Source organism: Myxine glutinosa, chromosome 6, assembly GCF_964187855.1.
Source record: "Myxine glutinosa chromosome 6, kmMyxGlut1.1, whole genome shotgun sequence".
In the NCBI taxonomy this organism is placed as follows: Eukaryota; Metazoa; Chordata; class Myxini; order Myxiniformes; family Myxinidae; genus Myxine; species Myxine glutinosa.
In genome coordinates, this window is record NC_136266.1 from 176,309,796 (window position 1) to 176,331,159 (window position 21,364).

The following is a 21,364-nucleotide window of genomic DNA, read 5'->3' on the forward strand; positions in this document are numbered from 1 at the left end:
CAGAGCCCAGAACACTGCATTGGGGAACTCCAGCCTGAACAGGAAGGGGAGATGAGAGAAAACCATTCAGGGCCACACGTTGACAACGACCAGAGAGGAAGTCCGCAAGCCATGTGTGGAGATTTCCATGGATACCATAGGAGGAGAGTTTGGTGAGCAGAGCAGGGTGCCAGACCGTATCGAAGGCACGTGATACGTCAAGGGAGACACCTCTGATTTCCTGTTTGGCATTGAGGACCTCCATCCATTGTTGAGACAGCAGAAGCAGCATACCCAGAGTAGAATGACGTGGTCTAAATCCAAATTGATGATCCGAGATCAAGCCATTGGAGAAGAGAAAGGATTTGATGTCAGAAGCGATGATTGATTCCATGACCTTACTGATTAATTGGGAGCAGGCTGATTGGTCTGTTGTTGCAAGTATCTGTTGTTGCACCTTTTTGTGTACAGCTGTAATGTTGGCTGATTTCCAAGCAGATGGCAGATGACCTTGAGCAAAAGAGAGGGTGAAGAGAACAGAGAGAGGGTGAGATAGAGCGGCAGAGCAGGATTTTAGGACCCGTGAACTGATGCCGTCTGGTTCAGTTGCAGAATCAGAGTCGAGGTTTGACAAAAACTTCTCCACCTTGTCAGGAGAGAAGGACAGAGTCCAGGAGCAGCTGGGTTCGACTGGGAAAGGTGGGTACAGAGAGAGATGGGTTCAGGACACAATATTTTGAGGCAAACACAGAGTTAAACATTCAGCTTTTTCACGTGCGGTGTCAGCTGTGTAGCCGTTTGAGGTAAGGGAGGTGATGGAAAGGGAAAAAACAACGATAAAAAAAGAGGTTTCGTTGCTGCTAAAAACTAGGTTTAGCCCATACGGACGTATGGACAACCCAAAAACATAATGCCTCCGGCGACTTTGTCGGCAGAGGCATAAAAATTATCGGAACCGGATGTTCACCAAAATTGAATCAAATCATCATTGTCACACTTCCAACCTGCCCACCAAGTTTCATCTGAATCCATCCACAACATTGAGACATCCTGCACACAAACAAACAAGCAGACAGATGAGGAGGAAAACATAATCTCCGTCCATCACACCTCTGCTTGTCCAATCTCCCTACCTCTTCGCCCTATGCTTCTCCCTACCACCCCTCCTTCTCCTTCTCCCTGCCTCCCCGCCCTCTCCATCTCCCTATGGCAGAGGTAACTAGTGCTGTCTATTTTGCAATGTTTTGGGGGTTTTTTTGGAAACTTTTGACCTCCATAATATAACTGGTCCGTTTTTTTAACTAAAGATATAATTGAAGCAAAGCATTTATTTCATTTTGTGTTGCAAATACAGCATATGAAATATTCTCATTGGCAGCAGTCTACTTTGTAATTGTAGGATTGTCGTACACCAACCAACATAAGTTTTATAATCCATGTAGTTTATTTCCATATTTTAAGCATGCAGTAAAAATAATGTTTTCATATTTGACAGTGAAGAAAAAATAATAGTAATAAAAATTATGTGGTGTAATGCAAACAAGTAGTACACAAAAACAAATACAAATCGTTACAAGGTTCATTAACATTGAGCACTCATCAACACATTCAGACATACACATGCAGAAAAAAAAAATTCAAACACAAAACAGTGCAGTATTTGCAATTGCAAAGGAAAAAGTATAAATATAAACAGCAACCACTGGCATGAATGAGTGGATTTACCATGTGACAAGGAAAGAACTGGATGGAAAGATGGGCCAAGAAGACCAACTCTTTCATGCAGTGACATGGCGTCTGGATCCAGTGTAATGCGAGACACATTTCCAGTGCAGCAAACGATGCAGGAAGTTGGCCAATGACAAGTGCACCGCGTGGTCACAGGACGCTGTGCCTGCAATCATGGAAATACGGAGCCATGAGTAAGTTTGAGATTGACAATACATGAGAAGAAAACTAAGTGAAGCTTTTTCCTCAACAAATGCAATGCTGCAATGCAAAACGTGACCATTTGATTGCAACAAATTTGGTTTTACAATAAGCCGAGACAAAAATCTAAGTGCAAACATCATGATCTCAAGTGGAGTTGAAACAATACAAGCAATCTCACAAAAATAAACAAATAAATAAAGAAAAAAATGCAAATACCATGCCACATTGAAGTGACATAAGAAGGATTAACATACTTTACGAGTGGCTTGACAGACTTGACTGTCCCGCAAGATCCGTCGATGTCGCACATCTCGTACTGGCCGTGTGCGTGCCGCTACACATGTGGTATCGTGGAATGAAGCACTGGGTTGCTCAATATTGCCAATGGGTACGCCATCTTCCATATCTGAGCTCTCTGCACATGAACTGCAGTCATTTGCTCCACACTGTGGACTAAAAAGTGGCAAAAAAATATTTAAAAAGACATTTCAGAAATATTTGTGTCATCACAACAAATATAATTGTGTACTGAACAATAACAGCTATTCCAAATGCTGAGGTTGAGCCTTTCTGCCAAGAATCTCTCGAAGCAGTGGGTCCACAAACTTGGCCCTGAGTCCACAGCGTCAGTTGTGTCAAAATCACATTATAGCAATCACGTAGCGATCTGAAGGTCTAACCTCCACCCTCAGACGGGGAGGGAGGGAGAAGGAGAGGGAAGAGAGGTAGGGAGGAGAGGGCAGAGAGGTAGGGAGAAGAGGGCAGAGAGGTAGGGAGGAGAGGTAGGAGAGGTAGGGAGGAGAGGTAGGGAGAAGGAGGGTGTGGAGAGGGAGGGAGGACAGGGTGGGGGGGGGGGGTAGGGAGAAGGACAGGGTGGGGAGTTAGGGAAAAGGAGAGGGCGGGGAGATAGGGAGAAGCAGAGGGCGGGGAGATAGGGAGAAGCAGAGGGCGGGGAGATAGGGAGAAGCAGAGGGTGGGGAGGTAGGGAGGAGAGGGCAGGGAGGTAGGGAGGAGAGGGTGGGGAAGTAGGGAGGAGAGGGTGGGGAGGTAGGGAGGAGAGGGCGGGGAGGTAGGGAGGAGAGGGCGGGGAGGTAGGGAGGAGAGGGTGGGGAGGTAGGGAGGAGAGGGTTGGGAGGTAGGGAAAAGGAGAGGGTGGGGAGATAGGGAGAAGCAGAGGGTGGGGAGATCGGGAGAAGCAGAGGGTGGGGAGATAGGGAGAAACAGAGGGCGGGGAGGAAGGGAGAAGCAGAGGGCGGGGAGGTAGGGAGAAGCAGAGGGCGGGGAGGTAGGGAGAAGCAGAGGGCGGGGAGGTAGGGAGGTAGGGAGGAGAGGGCGGGGAGGTAGGGAGGAGAGGGCGGGGAGGTAGGGAGGAGAGGGCGGGGAGGTCGGGAGGAGAGGGTGGGGAGGTCGGGAGGAGAGGACCGGGAGGTCGGGAGGAGAGGGCGGGGAGGTCGGGAGGAGAGGGCGGAGAGGGCGGAGAGGTAGGGAGAAGGAAAGGGATGAGAGAGCTGGAGGTAGGGAGGAGAGGTCGGGAGAAGGAGAGGGCAGGGAGGTAGAGAGGAGAGGGCGTGGAGGTAGGGAGGAGAGGACGGGGAGGTAGGGAAATGGAGAGGGCGGGGCGGTAGGGAGATGGAGAGGGTGGGGAGGTAGGGCGATGGAGAGGGCGGGGAGGCAGGGAGATCGAGAGGGCGGGGAGGCAGGGAGATCGAGAGGGCGGGGTGGTAGGGAGAAGGAGAGGACGGGGAGGTAGGGAGATCGAGACAGCGGGGATGTCGGGAGAAGGAGAGGACGGGGAGGTAGGGAGAAGGAGAGGGCGGGGAGGTAGGGAGAAATAGAGGGCGGGAAGGTAGGGAGAAGGAGGCGGGGTGGGAGGGAGAAGCAAAGGGCAGGGAGGTAGGGAGAAGCAGAGGTCGGGGAGGTGGAGAGGACAGGGCAGGGAGGTAAGGAGGGGAGGACGGGGAGGTAGGGAGGGATAACACGGACGGACGAACAGACAGACAGACAGACAAACAAACAGACTGATGGACGGACAACCTGAAAACAATTTAGCATAATTCCGGCAGACAAAATCGCCGGAGGCAAAATAATTTCTATTAAAAAAAAAACCACTTTGACATTATGGGGTATTTTGTGATCAGTGACATTTTTTTTTAAATTCAATCCATTTTTAATTTAGGCTGTAACACAACAAAATGTGAAAAAGTCAGGGGTGTGAATGCTGTTTAATCTCTAAAGGCACTGTGTATATATACACATTTCTTAAAGTTGACTTCTTAAAAAAAAAAGAAATCTTCAAAAATTGACTTGAATTGGCGATGGGTAATTGGCATGCTCGAAAGTCACCAAATTTTGATATCCATAGAAATTACCCGTGTAGAAATTGATTTTGAGAAATCTATTGATGTGTGCCATATTGCAGCAGAACTACAGCAACAGCAACAGTACGGAAAGCATCATTCAATATCTCTGCCACGAAAGGTGGACGAGGTTATGTATTCACTTTGTCTGTCTGTGCAGTACATCTCAAAAAGTTATGGACAGATGCGGATGAAACCTGGTGGACAGGTTGAGTTGTTGTTGTTTTTGTATGCAGCCTGTGGCTGCTGGTTGCATCATTTCTCTGGAAGCTCATTAGTGCTGCTGATGCAGTGCCCCAATTACCAGTGAGCTGGTACTCAATTTGCCGACCTCAGAAGGATGACAGGCTGAGGCAACCTTCCTGGCGTTAATTCAATGATCGGCCAGGATTCACTCAGGATCCTAGAATCCCAAGCCAGCACCCCAACCGTAAAGCCAACACGAGGCTCCAGGTTGGGTGTGTGACACACGTCGCTTCAGAGGCACGGGCTTGTTTTACTTGAGTTGCTGTATTGTCATGAGTTACAACAATTATAATACAAACATTTATTTTGTTCAAATTTATTTGTAATATTGGCAATATTAATTTTTTGGAATTTATTTGTAATTTAAAAAGGTAGGTCCATGTGCTCTAAAGCTCTAAATGGTTAAGGGTCCAAGCTGGACTTAATGGGTCTAAAGCATCTTTAATGATTTTTGGGGTCTTTGTGTCTTTTGGGTCATCTTGGTCTTTCGGGAATTTTGTTTCCTCGAGGTCTTTTGGGTCTTCGGGTCCTTTGGATTATTTTGGGTTTTCTGGGTATTTTGAGGTATTATGGTCTTGAGGGTCTTGGGGGACTCAAATGGTCTTCAAAGATCGAAGGGGTCTCAGTCGTCGAAAGGGTCAAAAAGTATATTCCAACAGGACATAATCAATAGATGTATGCAATGAATAGACAGGAAGCATCCGACGTTCAGACAGTACATAATTAATAGATATATAGTCATATGGCACCGTCTCACAGCTTCACGGACCATGTTTTACGGTTTTTATATATATTTGAAGACGACGACATTTTGGTCACAAATATACATACATAACCACACACGTTTGCTCCATGATAAGAACGTTCTTCACCATAAAGAGATATGGCCAAAAACGATATTCAGTATGGCACAAAATCTCAAAATGTTGTGGCGGGAATCAAAACAGCGAATGAGTCGGGTAGGTGACAAGAAAAAGCTGCTCAGACTTTGGTTAAGGTCAGAATGCAGATCTGGCCTTTCAGTGATACACAAAATGTACTGTTCAGCTTGGCAGAGGTATGTGCTCTACTGAGTGTCATTGTAGTTTTCATCTGAAAGTAAATGATTAAGTGCGGCAGTACTACATAAGTCGGAATGGCACGGGAAAAAAAAATCAAATGTGTTCAAAATGAAAAGGTCAAAAGCTACTCGAGTGAAGTCATAAACCTTTTATTTTGTAAACCTTTTATTCTCGAATATAATAAGGGGTGAGGTTGGTGAGGAGAGAGATTTAGGGGAAAGGGGTTAAAAATCATTTTATTTGATCACAAAGCAGGTGGAAGAGCATAACAGCCGTCTTATTAAAATAGAAATACTTCACTTTCATTTCTATTTAATCAGGCAAATCAAGAAGCATGTCGGTGGCAATAAGTAACCATTATTGTCAAAGCAAATGTCTTCAAATGGTTACAAACCTGTCCTAAAGAGCTATGGGCTTCTGGCACCAAGACGAACCTTACAATGGTACAAATATACACATGCATAGCGAATATTTCACCTTATTTGCATTCATTTTTCTGAACTAAAGTTTAGTCTGAACTTCAACCACCCACATATATAATTATTCTGTACATTACTTTTTGATTTAAAGGGGCTGTATTACATATAACTTCCCTCTTTCAGTCAGCTCTACAGACACGCCCATTTACTACTCAATACCATTCCCTTCTCTCCTCATGCTAATTTTTTTAACCTCCGCCACCAAAGGTGGATGGAGGTTATGTCCCCCTCTCTCCCCCTCTCCCCCGCTCAACCCCGATCTCTCTCCCTCTCTCTCGTCACCCATGATGACAATCAATGATCTCTTCTTCCCTATCAGAGTTGCTTGTTGTAAGGCCCATGTGTGCTGTTCCTCTATCAGATAATGTTCAAATCCTCATTCGTCTCTCATTCTGCTCTTACATGAGCCTTGACATCTGAATTTTTTTTTAAAGTGCAAGTTGATTACTTTGTTTACATTTTTCAATAACTGTCGATTGTCATTTCCGGGGGTTGATTTTACCATTACAATTTTATAAATGTACTAACAATTTTGACTGACTCATGCTCGACTGGGAATGCCACGACACCACTGCATCAACTCAATTATCTCTCAAATGTACTTTATGTGCACTTACTCAAAAACGTTTTAAGTGATGTTCACAAGCCACCGAATAAGCGTAATCATACACAGTGCCTTCAGGAAAGTATACACACTCCTTGACGTTTTCACATTTGGTTGTGTTACAGCCTGAATTTAAAATTGTTTTAATTTAGACTTTTTTTGTCACTGATCTACAACACAATACCCCATAATGTCAAAGTGGATTAAAAAAAAGAAATTTCTTACAAATTAATTTAAAATGAAAAGCTGAGATTTCTTGACTCAATACGTATTCAACCCATTTGCCATGTATAACACCCCAATTTGACCTCAGGTGCATCCAATTTCCTTTGATCATCCTTGAGATGTCTCTAAAACTTAATTTGAGTCCACATGTTGCCAATTCAATTGACTGGACATGATTTAGAAATAAACACACATTTCTATACAAGGTCCCACAGTTGACAGTGCATGTCAGAGCGGAAACTCCACCATGAAGTCCAAGAAACTGTTCGTATAACTCAAACATAGAATTGTGAGGAGGTATAGATCTGGGGAAGGGAATAAAAAAAATTATACAGTGATGAAAGTTCCCAAGAGCACAGTGAGCTCCATCATTATGAAATGGAAGGTATATGGAACTACCCAGATTCATCCTAGAGCTGGCTGCCTGACCAAACTGAACAACAGGGCAAGAAGGACCTTGGTCAGGGAGGTGACCAAGAACCCAATAACCACTGACAGAATGACAGAGTTCTTTGGCTGAGATGGGAAAAACTTCCAGAAGGACAACATTCTCTGCAGCACTTCACAGATCTAGGCTTTCTGGGAGAGTGGCCAGATGGACGCCACTCCTGAGAAAAAGGCACATGACAGCATGCCTGGAGTTTGCAAAAAGGCACATGAAAGACTCAGAGCATTAGGCAAAAAAAGATTATGTGGTCTGATGAAAGAAAATTGAACTCTTTGGCCTGAATGATGTTTGAATGCAAAATTTTGCCTGAATGCAAAAGCGGTCTGGTGGAACCCGAGCACTGCTCATTACCCATCGAACACCATCCCTAACATGAAGCATGCTATGGGGATGCTTTTCAGCAGCAGAGACTGGGAGACTTGTAAGGATAGAGGGACCAACAAATCGAGTGAAAAGCAAGCAAATAATTGAGGAAAACCTGCTTCATAGTGCAAAAGACCTCAGACTGTGGTGAAGAATTATGTTCCAACAGGATGATGACTCCACCCATATAGTCAAAGCAACACTGGAATGGCTTCACAACAAGAACATGAAAGTCCTTGAGAGGCCGAGCCAAAGCCCAGAATTGAATCCCATTGAGAATCTGTGGAAAGACTTGAAGATTTCTCTTCACCGACACTCTACATCCAACTTGACAGAGCCTGAGCAAATCTGCAAGGAACAATGGGAGAAACCCCCCAAATCCAGATGTGCAAAGCTGATACAGAAATACACAAGAAAAGACAGTGCTGCAATCACTGCCAAAGGTGCTTCGACAAAGTATTGACTCAGGGGGTAAACATTAGACATTTATGCATTACATTTTCAAAAAATATTTCTGAATACACGTTTTCAGTTTGTCATTATGGGGTATCATGTGTAAATCGGTGACAAAAAATTAAATTCAATCCATTTAAAATTCTGGCTGTAACAACAAAATGTGAAAGATTCAAAAGGTATGAATACCCTCTGAAGGCACTGTAAATGGTCAATACATACTTGTCATTCAGTGAATGACAATTGTATCGACAATAACAAAGACAACCTAGTGATTTGCTCCGAGACAAATAAGATGAAAGATCAACCATTTTAAACAGCTGTTTACATAGCTTCCTTGTCCAAATGCTCCAAACTAACCCGAACATTTGAGGCAGCTGTTCCACGACTCAGTCACAAAAACTGCCCTTAAAGCAAGCCAAACAAAATAATATGGTTGATGAAGTTAACATTATCATTAATCAGCGTACATTCAGCACAACGAACATGTTGACAAAAACTAAAAATGAGGAATTTCAGTTCATATACAATTAAAACATGCCAAAAGAGGTAGATTCTGCAATTACTTCAGTAATAGTTATGATTTCTCACCGACTCGATTTTAGAAGCAACAATGCATTAGAAATACTGATTAGGATCATCTGAAGATTTGGAACTATTATGATGAAGAGAAACTACACGGATGGAGCGGTGGAATGTGCACCAAACCAAAATACCTTCCATGCCAGACTTACCAATTGGACAATCCATTGGCAGGTCGCTGGGGCGTAGTGGGTCGGGAATGGCCAGGGGAAGTAGGAGAACTTGAGCTGCAAGGCGTCATAAGGCCACCAACTGTATGCGTGAACCGTGAACTCTGGATGGTAAAAAGGAAAAATAAGAATAATTCCATTCAGCAAATGAGGATGCACAATACAAGAACAATTTAAAGAGGAAGGCCAAGGACAACAAAAAGAGCAGTACATAAGATACAGGATGGAAAATACTTTCCAAGTCAGATAAGTTTGGCACAATCAGTGTCATCAAGAAAGGAATGTGAAACTTCAGGTTTTAACTCATTTAAATTTATTTTAACCTTTCTGAAGGCCACTCCAGCTTCAAACAGGAATAACTCCCCTCTCACCCTCCTCCTCAACCCGGTGTGTACCCCGGTTTAGAATAGGTACACCGCATCCCTGCGTGTCGTAAGGGGCGACTAAAATGGTTGGCGTCAGGAAGGGCATCCGGCCAAAAAACATTGCCTCAAAAAGAGAACCATGACAATTACGACTACATATGGGCAGTTATTGGAGCATGGAATGAAGGTATTGGAAAGGGTGTTGGTGAGGAGGACAAGGAAGAAACTGAAGATTGACGAAATGTCGTTTGGATTTATGCCAGGAAGAGGAACGACAGACGCACTTTTTATTGTGAGGGAGTTGCAGAAGTACATGGAAAAGAGGAAGAAGTTGTTTCTTGGGTTTGTTGATCTGGAGACAGCATTCGATAGGGTTCCATGTGAAGTAGTGACATGGGCATTGAGGAAGTTAGGAGTGGAGGAATGGTTGATCAGAGCAGTGATGGCAATGCACAAAAGAGCGTGCACAGCTGTAAGGACAAAGGACGAGAACAGTGTTGAGTTTGAGGTGAAGGTGGGAGTGCATCAGGGGTCGGTACAAAGTCCACGACTATTTGCAGCCATGATGGAGGTGCTGGCTCGGAACGTAAAGGATGGTTTACCGTGGGAGTTGTTGTATGCAGATGATCTGGTGTTGATTGCAGAAAGTCTGGATGGACTGAAGGAGAAGATGAACAAGTGGAAGGAATGTATGGAGACAAAAGGTCTGAAGGTGAATTTCAGAAAAACGAAGGTGATGACAGGTGGTAAAGCATGTGGTGAGGTGGAAAGAACTGGGAAGTGGCCGTGTGCTGTGTGCAAGAAGGGTGTCGGAGTGAATTCCATTCAATGTACAATGTGCGCTGAGTGGGTTCATCAAAAATGTAGTGGTCTGAGAGGGTCATTAACCAGTGTGGCAGCTACATTCAAGTGTAAGGTGTGCACAGAGGGAGCTGCAGATGGAGGAAATGTTGAGTTGGATCTTGGAGACGGCGTGAAGCTGGAAGGTGTGAAAACATTTTGTTACCGAGGAGACATGCTGAATGTAGAAGGTGGATCAGACTCGGCAACGGTTGCTGGAGTGAGATGTGCATGGAAGAAGTTTCGGGAACTGAGTGGCGTGCTGACGAGGAGGGGAGTGTCGTTGAAGCTGAAGGGAAAGGTGCATGCTGCATGTGTGACAAGTGTTATGATTTATGGGAGCGAGACATGGGTAATGAACGCAGAGCAGCAACGAAGGCTGGAAAGGGTGGAAATGCGAATGGTTCGGTGGATGTGTGGAGTATCGTTGAGAGAGAGGAAGACAAATGATGAATTGCGAAAGATGATGGGAATAGAGCCTGTGATGGATGCTGTGAGAACAAACAGTTTGAGATGGTTTGGTCATGTGTTGAGGAAGGATGAAAGTGACTGGTTGAGAAGAGTGATGGAAATGAATGTAGAAGGAAGTAGAGGACAGGGAAGACTGAGAAAGACTTGGCTAAAGATAGTCGAAGAAGAAATGCGGGCAAGGGGGTTAACAATAGGAGATGCAGAAAATGGGGCAAAATGGAGAAGATTGTCATGGGGACCAGAAGGCTCACCCCCGCTCTAGCAGGGAAAATGGCCTTAAAATGCCTGTTGTTGTTGTTGTCACCCTCCTCCTCAAAGCAGCCTCCTCCCTACTTCCTCGCTCTGCCCTCCCTCTGCTCTTCCTCCGCCCCCCCCCCCCCCCCCTCAAACAACACCTCACTGTGCCTCATCCAATCACCATCAAACCTTTTGTCCTCCTCATCCTTCCCTTTCTCCAAGCTCTTCTGAACTCTCTGACACAATATCAACAGCTCTCCCTACCTCCTCCTCTTACTCGTCTTACCCTACGCCTCCCCTCCCCTCCCCTGTACTGTATCCTATGCTCCCCCTTCCTCTTCCTTAATGGTAAGGACCTCAAACATCTGGGGACTTCACTCAAACCTGATTGATCTCTCCATACAGGTTGCTTCTGACAAACCAGACTTAATCTGCTTAACAGAAGCTTTCCCCCTTCAAGATGTCTGATTCCTTAATATCTCTCCCTGGTTACTCACTTCGCTGGTATGATAGACCTGAGACTCGTCCTGGTGGTGGAGTTGCTATTTTTATCAAAACCTCTCTTCCTCACTCTCCCTGCACTGCCCTCTCTCCACCACACCCCCAGGAGTACCTCTGGCTACGGCTTCCGTCTTCTTCCACCTTTTGTTCTTATGTGTGCTGTACCATCCACCAAACAGTGATGACGCCATTTACATCTCGCTGTCTGACAACATGGACAAACTTCTATCCACTCATCCCAACTCTCTCGTGGGTACCTCTCACACCAACCATGGCACCTCAGCAAAGGACTTCTGCGACTCATAGGGACTGACACAATCTGTCAATTTCCCGACCCGAATCTCAGTCAAAAGAGCATCTTCTCTTCTTGCCTTGGTTATGACTAAATTCCCTGCAAATGTCTGCTGTTATTATTCTGCTCCAATCGGTTCATCGAATCATTTGCTTGTTAAAGTGGACATCTCTCTGGCCATTCTCAGAGAGCCTCCCCAGTGCCGACGGGTCTGGCATCTCACTCAGGCTGACTGGCACGGTCTTCAAGCAACCATCAATCATCTGGACTGGTCTCCGATCTCCACTGCCTCTGACATTAACTCTACCTGGTAAGTAAATTGCTCTCTCTCATGCACAGATTTATCCCATCTCGTCTTCAGTTGTCTTACCCTTCCTCCCGTCCGTTGGTACACTGAATTTTGTGGCGAGACAGTTGCACTGAAACAACTTGCCTTTGCCTCTTGCAAGGCAAATCCAACGGAAGGCAATCTCCAATCCTTTCACAAAGCTCGGAACCAGTGTGTGTCTACCCTCAGGAGAGCCAGGAAAAAATATCTCTCCAATCTCAATACTGAACTCTCAAACCTGTCTCCCTCCTCCAAATCATGCTGGCATCTAGTCAAATCTGTTTGTGGTATTTGTTCCCTCTCCATCCCCTCCCTTACCTCAAATGGCAACACAGCTGACTCCACATGAGCAAAAGCTGAATGCCTCAACTCTGTGTTTGCCTCAAATTCTTGTGTCCCAAACCCATCACTCTCTGTACCCACCGTACCCAGTCGTACCCAGCTGCTCCTGGACTCTGTGTCCTTTCCTCCTGACAAGGTGGCGAAGTTACTGTCAACCCTCAACTCTGATTCTGTAACTGGACCAGATGGCATCAGCCCACGGGTCCTAAAATCTTGCTCTGCCACTCTATCTCGCCCTCTCTGTGTTATCTTCACCCTCTCTTTTGGTCAAGGTCATGTGCAATCTGCTTAAAAATCAGCCAACATTACCGCTTCACACAAAAAATGTGCAAAAACAGATCCTTGCAACGACAGACCAATCAGCCTGCTCCCAATTATCAGCAAAGTCATGGAATCCATCATTGTTTCGGATATCAAATTCTTCCTCTTCTCCAATGGCTTGATCTTGGATCAGCAATTTCGATTCAGACCAGGTCATTCTATTCTGCACATGCTGCTTCTGCTGTCTCAACAATGGATGGTGGTCCTTAATGCCAAACAGGAAATCAGAGCTGTCTCCCTTGACATATCACGTGCCTCCTATACGGTCTGGCACCCCAACCTGCTCACCAAACTCTCCTCCTATGGTATCCATGGAAACTTCCACCCATGTCTTGCGGACATGCTCACCGGTCCCAGTCAACATGTGGCCCTGAATGTATCTCTCTCATCTCCCCTTCCTATTCAGGCTGGAGTTCCTCAAGGCAGTGTTCTGGGCCCTGTGCTTTTTCTGGTTTTCATCAGTGATCTCTCCGACTCTCTGGAAAATCCTCTCAATCTCTTTGCTGATGACTCCACTCTCTGCCGCTCCATACCTCATCCCTCAGACCGGCAGTCTGCATCCTCCTCACTCTCTGCAGACCTGGACAAAATCACAGACCGATCAAACAAGTGGAACATGTCTTTTAATCCTGACAAATCTCACACTCTCATTATGTCTCTCCGAAAGACCATCTGGACAACTCTCCCATCTACTTTCTCAACAATGCTCTCCAAGAAGGTCCGTCACTCAAGATTTTGGGTTTCACTGTCTGCCATGATGTTTCCTGGGAAAACCACATTTCCCAGCTGGCCTCCATCCTTCATCGTGCGAAGTCCTTCCTTGGCACCTCTTAGCTCCATCACCACACACAAGGCTTTCATCCACAGCTCAATGGAATACTGCTCTCCCCTCTGGGCTGGTGCTCTCGTCTCACACCTAGCTTGGCTTCACGCTGTTGAAACCAAAGCTTTCAGAATCATTGGAATCTCCCGCGATGAAGCTGACTCTGAGGGCCTTTCACTCGCTCACCGTCGGCAGGTTGATAGTCTTTCTGTCGTCCGCAGACTCCTCTCCGGCCACCCCCCCCCCCCCCCCCAGCTCTGTCTGTGCTCTGTCCCCCAAATATTCCTTCAGGTCAAACAAGATCTGCCAGCAGCCCTCTTCTGGTGAAACAGCCAAAATCAAGACTCTGCTCACCTTCAGTCTTTTATTCCGCTTTTCTCCTGCCTCTGGAACAAACTGCCTCACTCTCTTCAATCCCACTCCTCCCTCCAGGTCTTTAAAATAGCTGTTTTCCACCATCTCTTATCATCCCCCGTCCAAAACCTTGATCTTTTCTACCCCCGTTGATTTACCCCAGTTCCACTTTTTTGAAAAATCGACTTCTTTCCTGGAAGTCCTAGCAGTGTCCATTTGTTTTATACCTCTCCCAACCCCGCCCCCCCCCTCCCCCAAACCACCTTCCCCTGCCCCCTCCACCCCAAGCACTCTCCCACCCACAGATCTCCCGATGTCTGTTCTCTACCGTTGTTGTGCTTGTGTGTTTTCCTCTCTCTCCCACTCCCTTTATTATATGTTTTATGTGTCCGTTTTTTTGTGATTAATGTTGGCTCTTACACGAGCCTCGATCTTGTATACAAAAAAAAGAAGAAAAAAAAAAGTGGTGGTCACACATCCATCGTCGCTGATATTAATTCAGTCGGGGAATCCTTCCACAGAAACCTGCTCTCCCTTATGCAGATTCATCCCATCTCTTCAATTATCTTACCCATGCTCCCACTCTTGGTACTCTGAATCCTGTGGTGAGGCAGTTGCTTAAAAAAAAAAGATTTAAAAAAAAAAAGAAAAAGGCATTATCCTCCTCACATCGCAGCAAGTGCGTCTACTCTCTGGAGAGCCAGAAAATAACATCTGTCCAATCTCAAGAATGAGCTTTCAAACTTGTCTCACTCCTATATAAAACCTGATGGCACCTTTTCCAGTCTTGCACCCTCTGCCCTCTGTGCTTTGTTCCCCTCAGGTATCTGCAAAAAGCATGCAATCGACCACCAATCCCCTCCTAGTGAAACTGTCTAAATCCAGAACCACAGCTCACCTCTCCACTCATTTGTTGCTTCACCCCCCTCCCCCCCTCCCCACACCCCTCACCCAACCTGTGGAACCACCTACCGTATGCTCTTCAATCTCGTTTTTCCCTCCAGGTAATCAAGACAAATGTTCACCACTATCTCAAGTCACCCCCCTTCCAAAATGATAATCTTTTCTACATCTGTTAAACCATCCCCACCCCTCCCCAAAAATTTGCTTAGGTATCCATCTTGTCCAACCTTTGCATTCTCCCTTACCAATCATCGGTTCCTGCATTGCTTGTGTGTCCGTTGCCGTCTATTTTCTCCCTCCGCCCTGCTGTTGGTGTTTCCCCTTTATCCTGCTGTTCATTTTATGTTGTGTCTTAATTTGTTTTATGTCGTAGCTCTTCCACGAACCAAGACCAGAACATGTAGTAAAAAACAAGCGTTACGCCAACGTCCCCCGTCGGTGAAGTGATGCGAGTTGACAAAGTGGAAGACGCAAGGTGCCCATCTTGGATTTTGACGTGGCGACCCAATTTGCAATAGTCTTCTCCCTTATGCGTATATACACCAACACACAATATTATAAGTTAGTAGTTCGTTTATTTTTCAAGATATTTCGCTCACAAGGTTCAGACATATATATGGTGGCGGCCATCTTGGATTTTGACGTGGCGACCCAATTTGCAATAGTCGTCTTCCTTATGCCGAGATACACCAACACAATATTAGAAGTTAGTAGTTCGTTTATTTTTCAAGATATTTCGCTCACAAGGTTCAGACATATATATGGTGGCGGCCATCTTGGATTTTGACGTGGCGACCCAATTTGCAATAGTCGTCTTCCTTATGCCGAGATACACCAACACAATATTAGAAGTTAGTAGTTCGTTTATTTTTCAAGATATTTCGCTCACAAGGTTCAGACATATATATGGTGGTGGCCATCTTGGATTTTGACGTGGCGACCCAATTTTCAATGGCGTTCTTCCTTATGTCTAGATACACCCACACACCAGATTAGAAGTTGGTACTTCGCTTATTTTTCAAGATATTCCGCTCACAAAGTTAAGACATAAATGGCGGCGGCCATCTTGGATTTTGACGTGGCGACCCAATTTTCAATAGCGTTCTTCCTTATGCGTAGATACACCCACACACCAGATTAGAAGTTGGTACCTCGCTTATTTTTCAAGATATTCCGCTCACAAGGTTCAGACATACATGGCAGCGGCCATCTTGGATTTTGACGTGGGTTGCACCCACACACCAAATTCGAATGCGGTCCTTCGCTTACGCAAGCACGCACGCCCGGACGGAGGGGAAAACCATAGTCCCCCTTTCGCTACGCAGTGCGACGGGGCACAAAAAAAAAATTAATCCACCCCCACCCCACAAATTAGACATGCAATATGTTTGTGAAATACAACGTGTAGTCTTTTGATTAAACCAGTCAGCAAAGTGACGGGCAGACAGGCGTAGTAACACCATAGACAGAAACAGCATGCTGAGATGAGGCTGCTCCTTCAATTATACACCCTCTTCTGGGTTCCTGTGTCTCATTTCTCAACTCTTTTTGAAACTAATCCTTGATAGAACTGCTGATACAATATAGACCTATGAACAAATTTCATTCGTCCATTTTACTAAACACCAATTATGAACTCGAGCTGAATCGGGGAGAACATGAGCTGAATCGGGGAGAACATGAACAGACGGGGCAAATCTTTGGTGGTACCTGAAATTCACCACTCTATTATGATTTCATGTGCATGCCTGGGCAGTCATATTAATTACTGACCAGGACAGAAAATGTTGCTGAACGATAATTATCCTGCCTCAAAATGTGCATGTCTAAGCCAGTTTTGCAAAAGAAAAAAAAATTAAAGGAAAAAAGTAAAGGAGAAAAGATAAACAAAAGAAAATGACAAAAACTATGACATCTTATGGGTTTGGCTGTGGGGTCGTGCGGGGGGCAGTGCAGATACCTCACGCACAGAATTGAGGGTCATTCGGGAAATTTTAGCAAATAGACAAGTAAGCAAAATAAGCACAGGCCTCTGTGAATGATAAAAATCAATTGTTAATCAGTTATCAATTGTTAATAAAACTTTCCTGTGGAACAAAAGGATTATCTGGAAATTGCCTCGCTTTGTGAGGGTTAGGGGATTTCTGTACCTCATTATTGCAAGGTCAGCTCAATGTGCTTTTCACTAAGGTCAGTATGAACAAAAAAAAGTAAAACGAGAGTATACAGAATTATCATTTCTTCTGTGAAAAGGATTTGGGGTCCAACAATGGTACTCACTGAGATGCTTCAGTGGCTGAGCTTGGCTACACTGGTACCCAGCAGAACATAATTTAATAAGTGTCTGTTTAACTTCTTCACACTCCTGAACTGCTGGGCAGAATGAGTTAAAAACTGGTAATTGTACTCGGAGTGTTGGTTTAGTAATTTATTCCTAGGATAAATCCAGGGATATAGATGGAGTCCTTGACTTAGGAATGAGTTTTTTGGAGGTAGGGAAAAGTTTATTTTTCCACCTGGCCTAGTTACCCCCACCTTCTCAGTAGTCCAGTGGAGGGGTTTCCTTTTTTCAGGACATCAATGGCACCAGTCTGTCTTCTTCTTCTACTCCTTCCTCTACTTCTTCTTCTTCTTCTTTATTATTTTCATCCTAGTCTTTGTTCTTTTCTTATATTCTGTCATTTCTAGTCTCAGATATTTTGCATCTTTCTTGTCCGTGACTCCCTGTGGGATCTGATGAATTCTGCTTCTCTGAAGGGTACCGGAAATAAACATGTCGCAGGTTATGGCCGCCTGGTAGTACAGGACCCGAACTCTTTGGTAATGCTCTGAGAGGCTGATCTATCAACAGGTATAAAATGTCGAAATGGTTGTGCTGCCATGGACATACATGGGGGTGGGTCCATTCAGCCATTTTTGGTTGCATTCCTGAGGCCATCAGTGTGGCATTGTTATGACAATGTGTTTGCATGAGTTTGTGGGACCTGAGTTCTCACACTTGCAGCATACACCTTTCCCTTCAACTTCAACGACACTCCCCTCCTCATCAGCACGCCACTCAGTTCCCGAAACTCCTTCCATGCACATCTCACTCGGGCAACCGTTGCCGAGTCTGATCCACCTTCTCCATTCAGCATGTCTCCTAGGTAGCAAAATGTTTTCATACCTTCCAGCTTCACGACGTCTCCAAGATCCAACTCAACATTTCCTCCATCTGCAGCTCCCTCTGTGCACACATTACACTTGAAGGTAGCTGCCACACTGGTTAATGACCCTCTCAGACCACTACATTTTTGATGAACCCACTCAGCGCACATTGTACATTGAATGGAGTTCACTCCGACACCCTTCCTGCACAGAGCACGCGCCCACTTCCCAGTTCTTTCCACCTCACCACATGCTTTACCACTTGCCATCACCTTCGTTTTTCCGATATTCACCTTCAGACCTTTTGTCTCCATACATTCCTTCCACTTGTTCGTCTTCTCCTTCAGTCCATCCCTACTTTCCACAATCAACACCAGATCATCTGCATACAACAACTCCCACGGTAAACCCTCCTTTACATTCTGAGCCAGCACCTCCATCACAGCTACAAATAATAGTTGACTTTGTACTGACCCCTGATGCACTCCCACCTTCACCTCAAACTCACCACTGTTCCCGTCCTTCGTCCTTACAGCTGTGCGCGCTATCTCGTACATTGCCATCACTACTCTAATCAACCATTCCTCCACTCCTAACTTCCTCAACGCCCATGTCACTACTTCACATGGAACCCTATCGAATGCTTTCTCCAGATCAACAAACCCAAGAAACAACTTCTTCCTCTTCTCCATGTACTTCCTCTGTGAGGCAAGTGCCTCACAATAAAAAGCGCGTCTGTCGCTCCTCTTCCTGGCATAAATCCAAACTGCATTTCGTCAATCTTCACTTTCTTCCTTATCCTCCTCTCCATCACTCTTTCCAATACCTTCATTCCATGCTCCAATAACTTTATCGCTCGATCCGAGCCACAGTCCAGAGGGTCACCTTTCCCCTTGTATAGAAGGACGAGGGTACTCAGTTCCCAATCCACTGGAATGCGGGCCTTCTTTCACCACCAGATTACAGATCTCTGCCATTCTCTTCACACCCCAACTTCCTGCTGCCTTCAACATATCTCCCACAAATCCCGTCAGCCCTCCCGCTTTTCTACTCTTCATTGCTTTTAACGCTTCCTCAACTTCCTTCTCAGTTATCTTCTCTGCCGGTCCTAAAACTGGGTTACTCTCGATGTTGCCGTCCCATTCATTCTCTGCATTCAACAGCATTTCCATACATCTCTTCCATCTTCCTTTAATTCCATCTGGGTCCACAACGACTTGTCCCACTTCATCCTTCATCAAAATTTTCTAGTTTCATCCCTCAAGTTTCATCAAAATCATGTGGGTAATTCTATTTTTGGGGGAGGGGGTTAGGGGAGGTCAAACCTGGAATCACTGACCCCGGTGGACCCCCGATTTTTTTTTTAATGCCATGTACAAACTTGAGCTCCAACATACCAATATCATTTTTGCCAAGTTTGGTCACAATCCCATCGGCAGTTTCAGAGAAAAAGTAGTAAGTGTTTACGGACAGACTGATGAGGGACACACCATCCTGTAAGCTCCCTGGAACTAAGTTCAAGGTGAGCTGATCAGAACCGCTCTTGGTAGAGCGCACACCTCCGCCAGGCTGAACAGTTTACGTTATGTATCACACCGATAGGCCGGATCTGGATCTGTACGTGAACCAAAATTCTAATCGGCCTGTTCTTGACAACTAAACAACTCATCCACCTAGGTTTGTCACAACTCACCCACAACTTTGAGGTATCATGCTAAAGTTTTTGGTCCCATCTCTCAATGGTTAAGAATCACTCACTTAATAAATTGTAGTTTCCGGATCATCAGTAAAATCTAATCATTTTGTCCTGGTCACACACCCAGCCTTCTTCCCCTCCTCTTCTTCTTCCCTTTATAAGGGGTGATGTCCAATGCCACAAATCTTCTGCAACCAACCCAACCTCTCCACCAACCTCAACCCAACCTCAACCCAACCAACCAACACCAACCTCTTCTATCAACCCAACCTCTCCACCAAATTTCAGCCGAATCCTTCCACAACTTTTTAAGACATCCTGTTCACAGATGAAGACAGACAGGGGTGAAAACAACTTCCGCACATCTTTGGTGGAAGAGGTAAAAATACAAAAGGATCAACTATTTTAGGTGACCTTGACTTTTTGACTTCAAAAGCAATAGGCTTCAGTGAACCAATGTGCAAACCCTGCTCAAATTCCAAGTCAATCAGATGGAACTTGACAATTTTGTGACCTCGATCTTTGACCTTGACAGACCAGGTTACACTCGATGAATTGGGTCATATTGGGTTACTGGCATTGATATTTTATGCAACCATGGCATGTTGATCAAAAAAAAAACAAAAAAAAAAACACCAGATTCTAGCTTTTGATTGGTGAATCAATTCAGTGACCCAATATGCAATTTTGTTTTTAACTTCAGGTCAATTGGATGAAAATTGACAATAGTACGAGATATTGACCTTTAACCTTTTGACCAAATTATTAATGTGTGTCCATATTCTCATCTCAGGTCTTCAAACGCAGTTTGTCTATACAAGGAATTCAAATTGCTCATTCCGTAATTGAAGAAACGAGCGATTACATTTACATTAGTGAAGTCACATAAAAGGATACGATGTAGTGGAACAGGTTGAACAGCATCCTCCCATATAAAGTAAAAAGCCCTGTAGGGGATTGACGGTTATGTACACATGGTTTCTGAGAAGATTTTTTTCAAACAACTTACCTGAATTTGAGACGAAACCTCTCTTTTTAGCCTCTTACAGGGGGCAGATCAGGATGGGGAACACAATTCCATGAGACCTTAATGGTCTGATGTATGGTACCAAATTTAGTCCACATTGGTCATATAGTTTGTGAGGAAAACATGTTAGTGAAAATTGATTTGGGGAGGGAGCCCATGGCTCCCTTTACATAAGAAAAAACAACCATGGCTAGAACAACTTGAGGTTAGGGCATGGTCCCAATGCCTTGTGGTGAGTTTGGTCTGGATCTATCTGGTGGTTTCTGAGAAAATTTTGGAATAAAATGCCAATATTAGAGGAATCCCCCCTTTTACCTCTTCATGGAGGGTGCATACGAATGAGGAAGCACAACCCCATGAGACCTTGCTGTCCTGATGCATTGTACCAAATTTGGTTCATGCCAGTCTGGTATGGAAACCTGGCCCCTCTATGAAGTTGTTATTTTGGAGAAATAACTTAATAAAGCTTTGTTGAAAATTTGATAAAAGCTTCAATGGTTAAAAAAGTTACGGCCCGGACATATACACACAGGTGAGTGCAAACCCCGTCACCCGCTGCATGGGGGAAAGGCTCATAATAAAAAAATACCTTATGGGGGTTGGTTCATAAATCTGGCGTTCGTAAGTTTTGGACTCACAGTGCTGTACGGCACTGTATTGGTGGGAGCCTGGTAAATTCTAATTTTAGTTTAAATGTCACGATAGCCTGAATGCTCGAGATATAGGAAAAACCAGGGCAGCCAATTTGTTCGATTTAATAGGACTTCATTGTACATAAGGTATAGCACACAATGCCAGAAGATAATTATCACACGATA

General features: G+C 44.9%; 1 protein-coding gene across 6 annotated transcripts in view; it reads right to left on the reverse strand.

The window, feature by feature from the left end:
* Window positions 1-21,364, reverse strand: part of LOC137428973 (KAT8 regulatory NSL complex subunit 1) — a 241,691-nt gene that overhangs the window by 77,392 nt on the left and 142,935 nt on the right. For all 6 annotated transcript variants that reach the window (XM_078780889.1, XM_068118907.2, XM_068118909.2 and 3 more), the window contains 3 exons: window positions 8,882-9,003; window positions 2,166-2,364; window positions 1,705-1,873 (listed from right to left, as the gene is read on the reverse strand). In XM_078780889.1, coding sequence (XP_078637015.1) covers window positions 1,705-1,873; window positions 2,166-2,364; window positions 8,882-9,003 — 490 coding nt within the window. The remainder of the gene's footprint in view (window positions 1-1,704; window positions 1,874-2,165; window positions 2,365-8,881; window positions 9,004-21,364) is intronic.